Genomic DNA, 17,228 nt, shown 5'->3' with positions numbered 1-17,228 from the left:
CTTTTTTTTTTTTTTTTTTTTTTTTTTGAGTTGGGGTCTTAGTCAACCAAGCTAGAGTGCAGTGTCATGATCACAGCTTACTGCAGCCTTGATCTCCTGGGTTCAGGCAGTTCTTCTGCTTCAGCCTTTTGAGTAGCTGTGACTATAGATGTGTACCATCATACCAGCTAATTTTGTTATTTTTTGTAAAGATGAAGTTTCACTGTGTTGGCCTAGGCTGGTATGGAACTCCTGGACTCAAGTACTTATTTCTCCTGCTTTAGCTTCCCAAAGTGCTGGGATTACAGGCATGAGCCACTGCACCTGGCTAGAATTAGTTTTTTCAGTTATCGTTTTCATTGTAGTTAGTACAATGGAGATACAGAAAATTTAGAGGTGTTATGTCTCTGACAGAATACTTTCAAACATATTATTTTCCTTTACTTTAAAGACTATAAACTTCTTTTTACCACGCTTTTCTAGAGCACATCCCTGGTGGCCAGTCCCATTCCAGAGTAAAGGAGAAACCCCTATTTAGGAACTGACCCAGAAAATAGTAATTCAGGACAGGACCTCTGGTTGATAAGTTAGTTAAGCTGGCATAGAGAGAGAAATTCAAACCATATAGTGAAGAAGGCAGTAGTGGTGAGTGAGGAAGAGAACTCCATTTGAAGAGACAGTTTTTCCTTTTTTTTGAGATGAAAAATGATCTTTGTAAGAATAATTTTGTAATAGGTAATGTCCTTGAAACAGATTTCATCATTGAAATGTGATTGATGTGCCATCTTTGGGGAACCTCGTGATTTGCTCTGCTTAGCTTACTGATTTAAATTAAGGAAACTTTAAATCAGTATTTATTTACTAAGACTGTTTTAGGTTCCCGAAATGTGCTAGGTGGCAGAAATCAGAAGATCACATTGTAAATAATCTTATCATGTGATTTTCTAATCAGTTTTTAAGTGGTAAAATTCTTATTTTCTTAAAATTACTAATAATTATCATTTTATAGGGAGGCTGAGGTGAAAGGATTGCCTGAGTCCAGTGTCAAAAAAATAATAATTATCATTGTCTCACTTGCCTTCTTTATTATCACAGAAGACTAAATGTGTATTATACATAGAGCAATCTAAGACAGAATTTGAAATGCGTACAAATATAGGACATATTCCTTAACCTCTGGGGCTATTTCGTTTAGGATATTAGCCCTAAACACAAGCTAATTAACAATACAAGGCAGGACAGTTTAGGTAATAAAAAGCAACCAAATGGAAATGTGCTAAGTTTTTGAATAAATAAATACAAATGTAGTATTAATTAATAATCACTTTTTAAAAAATGCTATATTTTGAACTTCAAAAATGGCATCTATATCTGCTTTTATTTCTTCATCTCCTACTCTTTCTTTTATACACTTGCATTTAGATATTTCCCTGTCACTTTACTTAGGCACTTGAAAGGTCACCAGTGTTTTAATGCTAAATCCAGAGGATTTTCCTACCTTTTTCATCTTTGCTTGTTAATACAAGTACATTTGATACTATACAATGGAGATACAAAAAATTTATCCTATTACTTCTCTTGGCCTCTTTGACACTTGACTGTCTTTACTGATCCTTTCCAGTCTCTAAACTGTACTTTCTCTGTATTCTTCACTGTCCTTTTTCCTCAGAGTTGATTCCTTGGCCCTCTGTTTTCTGCCATTTATTTTGTAATTCTTACAGCCTTCCTTAATGTCAGTATTCAGAGGTTTCACTAATCTAATCCTTCTAATTGAGCTGCTACATTGCTCTGTAGCATAGTAGCTTGTATGGGTTGCAGAGTGCCTTGGCTTTCAGTGCCATTTTAACTTACAATCGGTGTCACGTAAATTTGATTTTTAGTTTTAATTCAGTTTTTTAAATGTGAGTGCATTCATATGCTCAAATTCCAAATGGATATATAGTGACTGTTTCCCACCTACTATTCACCCATCCATGCAGCTCCTTTACTCAGTGGCAGCCAGTGTCCAATTTCTTGTATGTTTTTCTAAAGATGTTTTATATGAAAACCAGCAATTCTTTATAAATATTTACTCCCATTTTACAGACAAAGAAGTTGAGACTCAAAGATTTTAGTAATTGGCTCAGATCACAGAGATGGTAAGTGGCAGAGCCAGAATTCTGATGCAAGTTTTCCAATTAAAATCTCCTACATCTTAGATTCCAGGTGCCTGGTGGATAGTTCTTCTTGGACTTCATACCTCCTCCTGTTTTCTGTCCTTCCTTAAAATAGGCTTATTCCCATACATTTTCAGTCTTTGTAGATGGAATCTGGTTACTAGGTTTGAAATTTTGTAATAATCATTGAATCCTTCTTGTTCCTTCCCTCATATATAATCTGTTTTCAAGATGTGTCTCATACCCATCCTCTACTCTCCATTCCTGCCACCAAGTTCTAGTTCAGGTCATAATCACTACCTTCCTGGATTACTATCATATATTATATAGGTTGGCCTACTTAACTCTCAGCTCTCTTTGTTAACTTGTTTTGCTTACCATTGCCAGAATAATTTTTTCTAACACTTTAGATGCCATTATTCTTCTCCTTTGGCTTCCTTTTTCCTTTTTTCCATCAAGTTTAAATTATTCTGCTTAACTTTCAAGGCTCTCTGAAATTTGATCTCTTAGCCTTCTTTCCTTTTGAACATACCTCCTCTTAGGCCACAGATAAGCACCCCTTATTAACCTGTCCTAATTGCCAGAGTACTTGTGTGCATTACCTAGACTGTTTTTCCCTTCTGTCCAGAAACCTACTGAATCTCAGTTCCATTTTAACTTTTGCTGCTGTTATTATTTTTTGTAGTTAACTAGGTTTTTCTTTCTATTGAAAATGTATACATGCACATGACAAAAAATTCCTAGAGTTCAAAGATGTACAAACTTTAAGTTTTTCTGTCATCTCTTCCCACAGGCCTCTGCAGATGTGATCACTGTTACTAGTTTCATATGTATTCTTCCTAAACTTTTTCACCAATATACAAACATATGTATGTTCCATCTTTTTTCTTTACAAATGAAAATATACATTATGCATGTTCTAAACCTTTTATCATTCAACAGGAACATCTCATATTAATGGTAGATTATAGCATTTCTTTACCAGTTGTGTGGTACTCCCTTTATATTCCCAGTCCCCCCTAATGTACATAAGAGTTGTTCCCAATCCTTTTACTGTTGCTGTTGACATTGCTACTTTGAATAGTTTGTAAAAAATCATCTTTGTAGCCAGGCTCGGTGGCTCAGCCTATAATCCCGCACCTTGGGAGGCTGAGGTGAGTGGATTGCATGAGCCCACGGGTTTGAGACCCGCTTGGGTAACTTGGTGAGACCTCATCTCTACGATAAATAAAAAATTAGCCGGGTGTGGTAGCGCACACCTGTAATTCCGGCTACTCGGAAGGCTGAGGCGGAAAGATTGCCGGAGCCCAGCAGGTCAAGGCTGCAGTGGCCAGGAGCGGCCACTATACTCCAGTCTGGGTGACAGAGTGAGACTCCAACTCAAAAAAAATTAATAATCTTTGTGAGCATAAATTTCCAGGAAAGAAACTTCTAGCTAGGTCTAATGATAGATATATTTTTTTAAATTTTGAGAGTTAGTGTCAGTTGTTCACCAATGAGATTTACACCATTTTGCATTTCTACCAACAACATGTGAGAGCACCTATTTCCCTATACTCTTCTGTGTTATGTATTATCAAACTTTAACCTTGGTCAATCTGATGGGTCAAAAGTGACTATTAATTTTCAAATATGAATTAGGTTAGACATCTTATTTTAAAGGCGTTTTGTGTACATCCTTTCTGTGAACTACCAAATTTTTATTGAGTTTTGGCCTATTATTTATTAATGTGGCTAGTTAATTCGTTATTAGTTGTTTTTTTTTTTGAGTTGGAGTCTCACTCTGTCACCCAGACTGGAGTGCAGTGGCAGCTCCCGGCCACCGCAACCTCGACCTGCTAGGCTCCGGTGATCCTTCCGCCTCAGCCTTCCAAGTAGCTGGAACTACAGGCGCATGCTACCATGCCCGACTAATTTTTGATTTATTGTAGAGATGAGGTCTTGCCAAGTTACCCAGGCGGGTCTCGAACCTGCGGGCTCAGGCAATCTGCTCACCTTGGCCTCCCAAAGCCCTGGGATTACAGGCTGAGCCACCGAGCCCGGCCGGTTATTAGTTTTTATATGTTAAGGTTGTTGGGCATTTATTAGCATATGATATGAGCACTTTTTTCCCAGTTTTGTCAAATGTCTTTTACTTTGTGTTTTTTCCTGTTAACTCTTAGTACTTTTTATAATTTTTGGCTTTTTATTTGCCTTTAAAAAAGATATAGTGATCTTAGTTTTATTTTACCAAGATGACCGGTCAGTTGTCCTTGTAGTGTTTGTTGAATGAAGTCTTTGGTTTGAAATGTCATTATCAAAAATTAAATTATAATATTTCTTGTCATAATCTTTCTTGATATTTTCTGATTTTTTTTTTCTGTGTGATCTTTAGAATCAGATTATAAATCTGCCATCTGATTGACACTTTTATTGTGGCAATATTACATTTATTGTTTAAACTCTTTCCGAAATTTTATTTTTAATTTGTCCTCTAGACTTTAAGTTCTGAATCTTTATGGCAGAAGGAGAACTAGTTGAATTTAACACGACAGTTATTTGACTGTCTATATTACAGGCAGTCATATGTTACAAATTCATTTAATACAGAATAAGGTAGAAGTCATTGTACTATGATCATATTTTCAGAGCTCACTGCATTGGAAAAACTAGCATCTTGTTTTAGGTAATGCTTCAGACTACCTAGTTAGGAGTAGAGTAAATAACCAGAAATGGGAGAAGGATCGCTCTACTCATTAATAACTAGACAGAATGCCATACTCTATGTTATTTTTTTAAGTAACACATATATGATATAATATTTCTATATCTCTTAGGTAAGCAAAATATGGTGGCAGTTTTAGAACTGTTTTACATTTACAGAAAAATTGAGAAGGTAGCACACAGAATTCCCATGTTCCCCCATCCATTTTACATTAGTGTAGTACTTTTGTTATAAACGAACTAGTATTATACAATGTTGTTATTTATCAAAGTTTATACTTTATTTAGCTTTCTTTCATTTTTACCTAGTATACTTTTTCTGTGCCAGGATACTGTATAACATTTAGTTACCATGTCCCTTTAGGCTCCCCCAAGGAGTTTGGCAGTTTAACGTGGGCTTTTAAATGTGGAAAAAATATCTTAATATATAATTTTTCTAAAAGCTAGAAAATTTAAATGGGATAGACAGTTTAAAAGTATATTGATGTTTTAACTTCTGTGATTGTTTCTTTTCTGCATTTTAGGCACTCTGTGAATGTGCCCTCCAGACTCCTTATGACAGCTTAAAACTAGGGATGTTGTCTGTCCTTTCTACATTATCAGCAACCATTGCCATCAAACATTACTTCAGCATAGTTCCAGGTAAGGAAGAGAAAGGAGATACTACATAGATAATGTGCTAATTCCTTTATTCATGATTGTATTTCAAGTTATTTCTTCTAAAAGCTTTAAAATTAGGGAGAGTTTCAAAATCTCATGCTCCATTTATGTTAGAAATTTATTTGAACATGATTTAGCTAATGCTTATGATAACAAAATCTTGCATCCTTGACCTTAACTCAAGAATATTATTTTTCTAGATCTATCCTTTTTTTTGAATTATATGTAGGTGAAACCGTATTTTTAAGGATGCTTAAAATAACTGGCTTGCTCTTATGTATCTCTGACTCAAAGTGCCCTTTGAATTTAAGTACATTTCAAAGGCCAAGTGGTGATAAATTTTAAAACCAAATGTCATGTTTCCTTTTAGGTGCATATTATCTCTCTGGAAAACGACTGGAATAAAACTCTATCCCAGCTCAATAAGGCTTTCCTAGTTGCTTATTCAAGATGATTAACTCTAAAATGCCCAATGAGAACCTTGCTTACATAACAGACTTAGGGATACAGTTTTTTACTGTTTTGTTTTAATGCAAATTTTGTGTGATTTCTATTGCTTCCTCTTCTAGTCAGTTAATTTGAATTAATTAAAGAACTATAGTATACACTTATTTGTCCCTTTTATGGCTGCATATCACATGAACTTACGTACATGGTGAAGAGAATTCCCTGCTGCGTATGTCTTGATAAGAAACCAAAAAGACCTGATATTCTATTGCCACACCTTCCTTCCAGCTAGCATACACACATGTGGCCTGGACGCTACTGCTCATTTCCAAGTCAGACTGCATTGAAAGCCAGAAACAACAAGGAAGTAAGAATATGGGGGATCCATTATGGTGATATAGCAATAACCACGGCAACCAGTTTTCACAATACACTGTAGCAGTGGATATTTGCCAAGTCTACTACCTGTAACAGCATTTAAGTTGTGACATCAATAATCAGTAATGATGGCTGCAGAGTCTTCATTGGACTAATTCCACATATGGTCTTTTGGGCTGTGATTGCTTACTGGGTTTACCTTTTTCTTGTTAGTTTTCCAACCTTAGTTTTCCAGCCTTTACAGTAAGTCTGTGAGTACTCTACAACGTATCTATTGCTACATAACAAATCATCCCAAAATTTAGTGCTTAAAACTATGACCTGGCTCAGTGGCCCAGCCTGTAATCCCAGCACTTTGGGAGGGCGAGGCGAGTGGATTGCCTGAGCCTGCAGGTTTGAGACTAGCCCAGGCAACTTGGCAAGACCCCGTCTCTACAATAAAATAAAAAATTAGCCAGGGACAGTAGTGTGGACCTATAGTTCCAGCTACTTGAAAGTCTGAGGTGGAAGGATCGTCAGAGCCCAGGTCAAGATTGTGGTGGCTGTGAGCATGCCACTACACTCCAGCCTGGGCAACAGAGTGAGACTCTAACCCCTCCTCCCCAAAAAACTATGACCTTTTTATTTGCTCTAATTCTGTTTATCAGCAATTTTGACTGGGCTCAGCTGGACAGTCCTACTGGCCTCACCTGGGGTTATGCATGATAACAGACATCTGGAGCCTTGACCAGGTCGCTGGTCAAGATGGTCTTAGACTGAATGATCTAAGATGGCCTTATTCACATGATAGAAATGGAAAGACTTTCAGCAGAGGCACTTTAGTTCTCATTCACGTGACTGTCAGTGGGCTAGCTTGTGCTTGTTTATATCATGTTTTCAGTATGCTAGCTGCAGTCAAAAGAAAGCAAGGTACCAGCACACATTATTTGTCAACTGTTTGCTTATATCATGCTTTCTAACATCTTGTTGGCACATGGCCAAGCCCAGGGGGGTGGCAAAATAAATACTTCTTGATTCAAGGAATTGGAAAATCACCTGGCAAGGGGCATGCCTACAAGGAATGGGAGAGATTATCACAGCCTTCTTTATAAACAGTCTGCTATATACCCGGTATGATTTCAGTGGATTCATTTTCTGCATGTATCAGCCAATCTGTTTCTTAGCTTGCAGTTAGCATCTTTGACTGACATCACACTTTGAAAGAGCTGTGGTAGGCAAAGTCTTAATCATATCTTATAATATGTAAGAGCTTTCTCATACAAGTAACCTTTCTAGTGAGATCCATGCAAAGAAGTTTATGAGTCTTGAAATTGTGACTCACAAAGGTTTGGCAATAGTCCAAAGTCACATAATTATAAAGTGCCTGAACCCAGAATTTTGGCTCAAAATTCTTTTTTTAATGATTTTTTTTTTTTTTTGAGTTGGAGTCACACTCTCGCCCAGGCTGGAGTGCAGTGGCACGCTCACAGCCACCACAGCCTCAATATGCTGAGCTCAGATGATCCACCATTCAAGTAACTGGAACAACAGGCATGGGCCACCATGTCTGACTGTTTGTTTGTTTGTTTAATTGATTTATTATAGAGACAGGATCTTGCCATATTGCTCAGGCTGGTCTCAAACCCCTGAGCTCAGGTAATCCTCCCACCTCTGCCTCTCAAAGTGCTGGGATTACAGGCATGAGCCACTGCGTCTGGCAAAATTCTTTTGTTAAATACCAAACTGACTTAGATGCACGATGACTTCTTTTTCTTTATTTTTTAATTCCAAAGACATTTATAAGCATGATGTTGGGTTATAATATTCAAGCACTTCTCAAGCTAGGTATTTGTCCTTTTATTGAAATTTGTTAAATTGTAGTTTATACATGGAATTAAGCTGAAGGCTTAAATAAACAAACTAATACTCGTAAGAAATAAAAGGCAAGGATTTTCCAAAGTTAGAGGAAAATTTAATAGAAAATAGTAATGTGTAAGTATATTTCCATTGATTCGATTTTTTTCAGTGTAACCAGAAGTAGTTTAAAAAAGCAAATTTAAGTTAGTTTATCTAAATTATCACTAACAAATGGCTCGTAAACATTAAGATGTCCAGTATCACACATATTTAAGAAAAACGCAGATTAAAACAACACTGAAATAATTCTAATTCATCAGATTGGCAAAGATTTAGAAGTTGTGGTAAACATACTATGTGGACAAGGGTATGGGTAAACAGCAACTTTTACATTAATTGCTGGTGCAAATGTAAGTTATTAAACTTCTACATAGATGATTTAGAAATATTCATTAAATTGCAGATGACCCAGAAATTCCACTTCTAGGAATTTATCCTATTTATATATTCACACACTGAGAAATGACATATATACAAGAATATTCATAGCATTGGTTTTATAGCAAAACATTTTCCATCAGTAGAGGGTATAATAGCATAAAAAACTTCATCAATAGGAGACTCATTGAAGAAATTATGATACATCACTGCAATAAAAATCTATTCAATTTGCTAAAAAGAATATATGGCATGGAACAGTCTCCATGATATAACATTTAAAGCGAAATAAAGTCAGATGAAAAACTCTGGTGTGAAAAGGGAAAAGAAAGAAATATGTTTGTAAACTTAGACCTTCTGGAATGATGTATAAGAAACTGATAATAGTGAGTGGATGAGGAAGATATTTCTCTCAGTAGCCTTTCACCTTTTTCTACTATTTGTTTTACCTCGTGAATCATGTTAGTTTGTCTTAGAATATCATTTGTAAATAAATAAAAATTAAGGATAAATTATCATAGCCATGCATGGTGGCTCACGCTTGTAATCCTAGCACTTTTTGAGGCTAAGGCAAGAGGACTGCCTGAGCCCAGGAGTTTAAGACCAGCCTTGGCAACATGGTGAGACCATGTCTCTATGATAAAATTTAAAAATTAGCTGGTATGGTGCGACGCATGCCTGTAGTCGCAGCTTCTTGGAAGACTGAGACTGAAGGATCACCTGACCCCCGCCGTTATTGTGCCACTAGACTCCAGCCTGGGTGACAGAGTGAGACTCAGATTCAAAAAAAAAAAGTTAACATAGAAAAATGCTCCAAAATATTTTATTTTAAAAGTAGGATGTTGGCCAGTATCTACGTATCCAGATTATCTATGAATTTTTATTTGTTTATTTTTTGACTTGGAGTCTCACTCTGTCGCCCAGACTGGAGTGCAGTGGCCGCTCCCAGCCGCTGCAGCCTCGACCTGCTGGGCTCCGGTGATCCTTCCGCTTCACCCTTTTGAGTAACTGGAATTACAAGTGCGTGCTACCATGTCCAGCTAATTTTTGATTTATTGTAGAGATAAGGGCTTACCAAGTTGCCCAGGTGGGTCTTGAAGCCGCGGGCTCAGGCAATCCACTCACCTCAGCCTCCCAAAGTACGGGATTACAGGCTGAGCCACCGAGCCCGGCTTATCTATGAATTTTTAAATTGTATTGGTGTACATAAGGGACAAAAATATTCAAAAGAAATATTGCAGAAACTTAACAGTAAGATCATGCTGGTTTTTGGAATTTGGTATGTTTTTTGTTTTCTTCTTTGGAATTTTGTTTTTTTCGTTTTGTATTGTGAGTCTTGATATAAAAGCAGCAAAGGGGAAAAAAGCAAGTTATAAAACATGCATATAAATTTATAGATGAGTATGCATTGTCCATATCACGTGGACAAAAAGAATGGAGGAAATCGTTTCCATAGTTTTGGAAAAAAATAAGCATGCAATTTCATCTTTCTGATGTTTTACTTATCTTGAAAACACCGAGGCTTTCACTTGTTTGTATTTTTTTTGTTAAATTGGAAATCAATGAGATGACTGTATGTCTCATACTGCCTAAGATAGTCATGGTTTATGCTTAATATAATTATAAGTAAAAATAAAAAATAAAGTAAAAAATATAGTCAACCTTGGTATGAGAGACAAGGTTGAAGTTGACAGGAATAGAAAAATAATTAGAGGGAAGAAAGACAGGAATGAGAGACTTTTTAAGAAGTTGAGCACGTTTTAATCTTTTTTTCTTCTTGAAGCTTTCTCAGTTGTAACTGAGAGCTTCTCTACTATAAATTCAAATAGTCACAATACATGCTTTACAGAATTTCAAATGTGAATTTTAAAAATTGCTACAGTCTATAGCATAGAACTTAAGGTATAAGGCACAAGAGTAGTACACAACTAACACATTTTTATAACCTTGATGGCAAGATAGTTAAAATCTCTGGGCTTTTATTTAGTCTGTAAAAATGGGGTTGTTTTAGGTTGAATCAGATCATCTTAGAATTATTTCCAGCTCTAAAATCATGAACTCTTATGTAAACCTCTTGAGGTATAAGTGTGTGCCAGCAATTTGAGATGGGAAAAAAGCAAAACTTAAAATTGTTTCTCTTTTCTCTCCCCTCTTGAAGGTATGGTTTTATCTTACAAAAGACCTATAATGACATTTATTTTAATCAAAATCTATTTGAACTCCCAAGATATAGTCTGTAGTTGTTTTGGCTTTTGTACTTTTTCTTAGTTGATTATTATTAATAATTGTATAGGAAAGTCCTATACTGATTTTGATCTTAGTCATTACTGGCATGTACCTGTTTTAAGTACTTGCCAGGGGAAGAAAAATGGCATATAATATATAATGATATATATTGATGATGGGATTGAGGTGAGAAATTTGTTAAAGTTACTGTTGAGGTTTTCTCATAATATTACAAAACTTGAACCTATATGCTGAACTGCTTTCCAGCTGTTTGAATGAATTATAAACTGTTCTTTTCTCTGTTTGTTTAGGAAATGTGGGTTCTTCCCCCAGATCCTCGGATTTAGTCAAATTAGCCCAAGAATGCTGTTACCATAATAACAGGGGCATTGCAGCTCATGGAGTGAGAGTCCTAACTAATATAACTGTCTCTTGTCAAGAAAAAGGTAAGTTTGATCAGGAGCAATATTATACATAAACTTTGGATTAAAGTTGGAACAGAATTCTGTTTGATTTTTTTTTTTTTTTGAGTTGGAGTCTTACTCCGTCACCTAGAGTGCAGTGGCACGCTCCCAGCCACCGCAGCCTCGAGCTGCTGAGCTCTGGTGATCTTTCTGCCTCAGCCTTCCAAGTAGCTGGAACTACAGGCACGCGCTACCATGCCCGGAAAATTATTTGATTTGTTGTAGAGATGAGGTCTCGCCAAGTTGCTCAGGCGGGTTTCAAACCCACAGGCTCAGGCAGTCCACTCACCTCAGCCTCCCAAAGCGTGGGATTACAGGCTGAGACACCTAGCCTGGCTGGTTTTTTTTAACCCCTTGTTATTTTTAGCCCATGTGCATTGATCTACAAATTGCCTTCTTCCGAAGTATTCTTAGAGCAAACTTCTCAAGTAGCCTTTCTTAAGGCTACTTAATCTTGGTGAAAAATAAAAATAAAAATATGAGGACCTTGAGGGTGGGACTATGGAACTGACATGCTTTATGGAACATTGCCCATTTCCTACCACTGCTTACCTTTGCATATATGGTGCTGTGGATAGGGGTTGCTTAGGACTCTACCCCTGTGGTATAAGGCAGTATGTTCACTTACACAAAAACCTAGAAAATTTACGTAAGTTGATAAAGGACTTAAATAAGAAATATTCTCACCTACAGGCAAGTGAATTAACAACAATATAAGTCAAATTTTTGCAGAATTTATTTCTAGAATATATGTAACATTAAGCTGATTTACATAATCAAGGATGACATATATAAAGCACATAATGTACATATTTTGTTGTGTACCTAATATCTTTTGACCTAATAGTGTGAAGAATTTCATACCTAATAGTGTGAAGAATTTCATGCCTGTGTTCCAGAACAGGAAATGCATTTTGGAAATTCCTCTATTTCAGTGCTTATTTTGATCTTTATTAGGGATTACAAGTGCAGCAGTTTCCCTTATCTCCACTACCTTTCAGCACTGCTTGCTCCTAGTACCTGTTTTTTTCTAGTGCCCTTTCACTAGCCTTTAATATGTTTGCCAATCTCCTACACTAAGTCGAGAAATATTTAAGTGGTATGCTGATTCTGATTTGAATAATTAAACCTGTTTTATTTTTGGCATACTAAAGAGCATTTTTTACCACGTAATATGGAAAACTGTATGTTTTCAAAGTTGACATACATTTATTTAAAGTTAACCCCAATACATTTAGAACTTTCTAGAACCTTCAGAGAAATTTTGGCTCTATGACAGTAAAAAGATGCTGTAGTACTGCTATTACATGACACATGTAAGAGGTTCATTCTTTATGGTCAGACTTAAAACATTAATAAGATTATGTGGCATCATTATTTCCTAAAAGTGATTTAGCTTTCATTAGAAGCTGAAGACTTACATCCCAGGTGAAAATGGGTCTGCATAATTTATGTCTGATTAGGGAGATTAACACATACTGTATAGTTTGCTGTTCTTAGTATTTTCCTTAGCTAAGCTGGTGACACTATTTCAGTTTTGCTTTATTTATAGTTTTGTGGCTGTAGCTCTTGATTTAATGTGTATTTTTTTAATCTTCAATAAAGTGGTAGAAGTAAAGTCTGAAGTAGTGCCACATGTACTTTTTCAAGGAAGGTTAGCTTTATGCATTTAAGTGTTTCCTATATCTTAGATTCCCTTATGTTTTTTCCTCTAAGTGTTTGTGTGTGTGCGTAGGTTTGTTTATTTAACTCTCTCTACTAGACCACCATAAAGCTATGTTTTTTCTTCTAGATCTGCTGCCGTTGGAACAAGATGCTGTCTTTGGCCTGGAATCTCTTCTGGTACTTTGTAGTCAAGATGATAGTCCAGGTGCTCAAGCCACTTTAAAGGTGAAAGTGTCACTTATTTTACATAAAGCCTATCTTCATTGCCTAAACCAGGGATTGGCACTCTTTTGCAGGGCAACTCAGTTCTTCCCTTTTAGGGAAAAAGCAGCCATGGACAATATATTTAACGAAGGATAAAGATGTCTATATGCCAATAAAACTTAATTTATAAAAAAACAGCCGGGCTCGGTGGCTCAGCCTGTAATCCCGCGCCTTTGGGAGGCTGAGGTGAGTGGATTGCCTGAGCCCGCGGGTTCGAGACCCGCCTGGGCAGCGAGACCTCATCTCTACAATAAATCAAAAAATCAGCCGGGCGTGGTAGCGCACGCCTGTAATTCCGGCTACTTGGAAGGCTGAGGCGGAAGGATCGCCGGAGCCCAGTAGGTCGAGGCTGCGGTGGCTGGGAGCAGCCACTGCACTCCGGACTGGGCGACAGAGTGAGACTCCAACTCAAAAAAAAAATAAAAAAATAAAAAAATAAAAATAAAAAAACAGGCAGGGGACTAGATTTCACCCACAGACAATGGTTTGTCAACCCCTGGCTTAAACAAATGTTTGCCCTTGATCTTTATCTTGAAAACTGACTTTTTGACTAGTGGTATCCCAAAAGGTAGGCAAAATAGAAATCTGAGTTTGGGCCCATGTTCCCACCAGCTGGCAGTATTTATTTATTAAGTGTAATAGATGCATATGATGGTCCTGGACAATATAAAGGAAGTAAATAGGCAGAGCTCCTATACTCTTAGAAGTTTTAATCTGAGGTAGCATTGATAAGACCACAAAAAACTGTTGGAATAGCTGCAGCCCAAACTCATAAATACATAAAGGCTTGTTGATTTCTCAATTGTAGAAGCCCTAAACCAAAGGAAGAATTATAAAGAATTTTGACCTTCACTTAATTACAGAAATTATCTTAGAGATAATTAAGATTTTTAAAATCTGAAATGAGAATATTTTTGTTGGAGTGAAACATGAAATATAACTTTGTGATGAGCAAAATTAATAATAAGAGAGAGCACAGTTAGTAGAAGTAAAAGCTGTTAGACATTGGAGAATGTAAGAGCTTTAGGTTGTCTAAGGTATGACTTGAAGAAAGTCACAACTTATTTAAGCATGTTAAGAAAAGTAGTGATGTGGTCATAGTGATGGACAATAAAGAGAGTAATGCCATTAAATAAAAGCTGATAATCACGAAGTAGAGAAAGGAAGCAGGCAATGTATTTGGCAGCACATTCTGAGAGGATCTTTAGAATCCCTTTGGAACCGTGTAAGTTTAAACTTTTTTTTAAAAAAGCAAAGCAAATCTCTTTCCCAGCAATTGTAGGTGTCACTAAAACACTAGACTTAGCACAGTGGGATATATATATAGATGATCAAGAAAGGTCTCTGTGATAGAGGAGCTTCTCATCTAGAGTGAGATACTTAAATTTATATAAGATATATAGTACCAAACAGAACACAGTAAATTCTCTGGTAGTATTTTTTAAAGTGCAATTGAGAGGTCAGAGTTGGGAGTGATTAATTTCAACTAAGGATATTGTGGAAGACTTCTTCGGAGTTAAGCCCTGAAAGATGGGATAGAATGCAGTAATTAAAAAAGTGCCCACTATTATAAAAGTCTTGAGAGCAGGAATGTACCTGTTATGTTAGAAGAATAATAGTGAATAGCCCACTGTGGCTGGATGACATAATATGAGTTTGGAAGAGTAGTTTGCAGTTGCATCATAGAATATATCAAGGCTCATTCTAAGGAATGTGAACTTGATTCTATAGGTAATGAGAAGATAATAAAATTTTAAAGCAGTAGACGGACTCTAACCTTTGTTATAATTATTATTATTTATTTGAATATCTATTATGTGTCAAACTTTGTTGAATTCTTGTGTATATATTTCTTACAATCTTTCAGTAACCCTATAATGAAATTTGTGTCCTTCTTATACTCATCAGAAAATTAAGGCTCAGAGAGATAAAGTACCTTTCAAAGCCACCCAGCTAGTGGGGCAAACTGAACTTCAGTGGTGCATTTGTCAGACTCTAATTTTATGATGTGTTCCTAATACCACATTGAGAACTAAATAATTGTAGTATGAAGGATGAATTAAGAAGTTGAAATTAGGTAGAGGTTTATGTTGTGGTGGAGAGAATGGAAAGGAGCTAATGGTGGACAAAATAATCTAATCTGTTGGCCATGTAAAAGTAAAAATATTTCTGGGTTTCTAGTTTTTTGCTGGATATTAGTGATGGCCTTAAGTGGCCTGAGTGAGAGAAGCTCTAAAGTCAATCAGTTTTTAGATTTCAGTTGAGAAATAAGAGATGATTAAAGTCCCTTCCCCACTTAAGTGTACTTAGAGTCATCTAAATCATCTTTTTAAAACTGCAAACTCTCAGTGAGCCCAGCACTAAAAAAAAAAGGAAAAGTTAATTTATTAAGTTTGGGATAGGTAGGCTTCAGGAATCTATATTTTTATTATCATTCTGGCATAGGTAGTTTATAAACCACACTATTAAAAGTAGTTCTTGGAAAGTAATAAAAGTACAGTAATGGTGGCATTTGGCTTCAATTTGCCTCTTTGGCATTATTCCTTATGATTTTCACCTCTTTTTAAAAAACATTTTTATAATCTTATTTTGAAATGAGTGGTTGATTACAGTCTTGATTTGTTATTTTAAACATGGTACACTCCACAAACCCTAATGTGGGATTCAGTATCTCACGTGTTTCTTCTGAAGAAAACCATTATGCCTACACAAACCTTGCCCTTGGTTTTTCCCGGTAACTTGTACAAAGCTCTTTTCTTAAAGCTTGACTGAATACCTTCAGAAAAGTGTGACTAGTCCGCTTTCTTTTTGGTATGCAGATTGCTCTAAACTGTATGGTGAAGTTGGCCAAGGGCAGGCCCCATCTTAGCCAGTCAGTGGTTGAAACCTTGTTGACTCAGTTACACAGTGCGCAGGATGCTGCCCGGATCCTGATGTGCCACTGCCTGGCAGCCATTGCCATGCAGCTGCCCGTGCTGGGTGATGGGATGCTTGGTGACCTCATGGAGCTGTACAAGGTGATTGGACGGTCAGCCACAGACAAGCAACAAGAACTTCTGGTAAAAAGCCCCTTTTTGAATCTCCTTTGACTGACCAGGATCTGATCTAGTGGGAATTACTTTAAGAAGTCAACACAACTCTTTGACTTTACTTGAAAAGTGAAACAAAAAAAAAAGGTTAAAATAGTTATCTAAGACTCAAAGCATGCTGAAATCTAGATAGAATTGGCTTTCTGAGCTTTTTACTGTTTTCACTTTTGATTTAAAAAACCATGTTTTTGTTCAGATCTGAAACTGCTTTCTCCTAATTCCTGTCAGATTAGCTTAGTATAGCCAAAGTCTTCAATCTGATGGGAGTTTTTTATTACAAAGGACAAAATAAAAATTAATTTTTTTCTTTTTTATACAAAGCAAATAAATAATGAACTAAACCCTGCTTTGTATTTCAGAAAATAGAAGTTAAAAAGCGAATGATCCATAAATTAGCCCAAATTCCTGTTTTGCATTCCAGGATCTTTTTAGCTGTTTAGGATCCAATTTTAAGCTTCTCTAGACTCTTGGATTTAGGAAAGGTGTATGCTTAGAAAGAAACAGAAGCTGTGGAAGCTATGAGATTATGTTTAGTTGAAAGTTCTCAAAGACTGAGAGTAGGATACATTTTAAATAGTCATAAATTAAATGAAAGCTGCAAGATTACCATTCCGTATTGTTTCTATTCATCTGAATTTAGAGCTTGGGAAAAGAACATAATAAAATGACTTATTTAAGCCTATTTTATATTTAATTCTCCAGAAGGTATTATGTAAAAGATAACCATCAGAAAAGGTTACCGTTGATGACTAAATGGCTATGGTCATGGGATTGGTGTCATACAGTTATAACATGTATGAATCTTTGTGTGAGTAAACTTTGGAATATTAAGAGGCAGTTAGCTAAGTTGTTTTTTTTTTTTTTTTTCATTGAAGTGGCACTTTGAACTTGTTCATTATTCTTTTTTGTGAGTACTAATGTAA

General features: G+C 36.2%; 1 protein-coding gene across 4 annotated transcripts in view; it reads left to right on the top strand.

Annotated features, from left to right (window-relative positions):
* INTS7 (integrator complex subunit 7) overlaps nucleotides 1–17,228 on the top strand; it is an 88,989-nt gene that overhangs the window by 47,010 nt on the left and 24,751 nt on the right. For all 4 annotated transcript variants that reach the window (XM_008049141.2, XM_021708083.1, XM_021708081.1 and 1 more), the window contains 4 exons: nucleotides 5,363–5,480; nucleotides 11,135–11,269; nucleotides 13,080–13,177; nucleotides 16,036–16,275. In XM_008049141.2, the coding sequence (XP_008047332.1) occupies nucleotides 5,363–5,480; nucleotides 11,135–11,269; nucleotides 13,080–13,177; nucleotides 16,036–16,275 (591 nt within the window). The remainder of the gene's footprint in view (nucleotides 1–5,362; nucleotides 5,481–11,134; nucleotides 11,270–13,079; nucleotides 13,178–16,035; nucleotides 16,276–17,228) is intronic.

Source organism: Carlito syrichta, unplaced genomic scaffold (assembly GCF_000164805.1).
Source record: "Carlito syrichta isolate Samal-C Ts95f unplaced genomic scaffold, Tarsius_syrichta-2.0.1 Scaffold130587, whole genome shotgun sequence".
Lineage (NCBI taxonomy): Eukaryota > Metazoa > Chordata > Mammalia > Primates > Tarsiidae > Carlito > Carlito syrichta.
The sequence above is the reverse complement of the archived record's forward strand: the minus strand, read 5'-3'. Positions and strand labels throughout refer to the sequence as shown.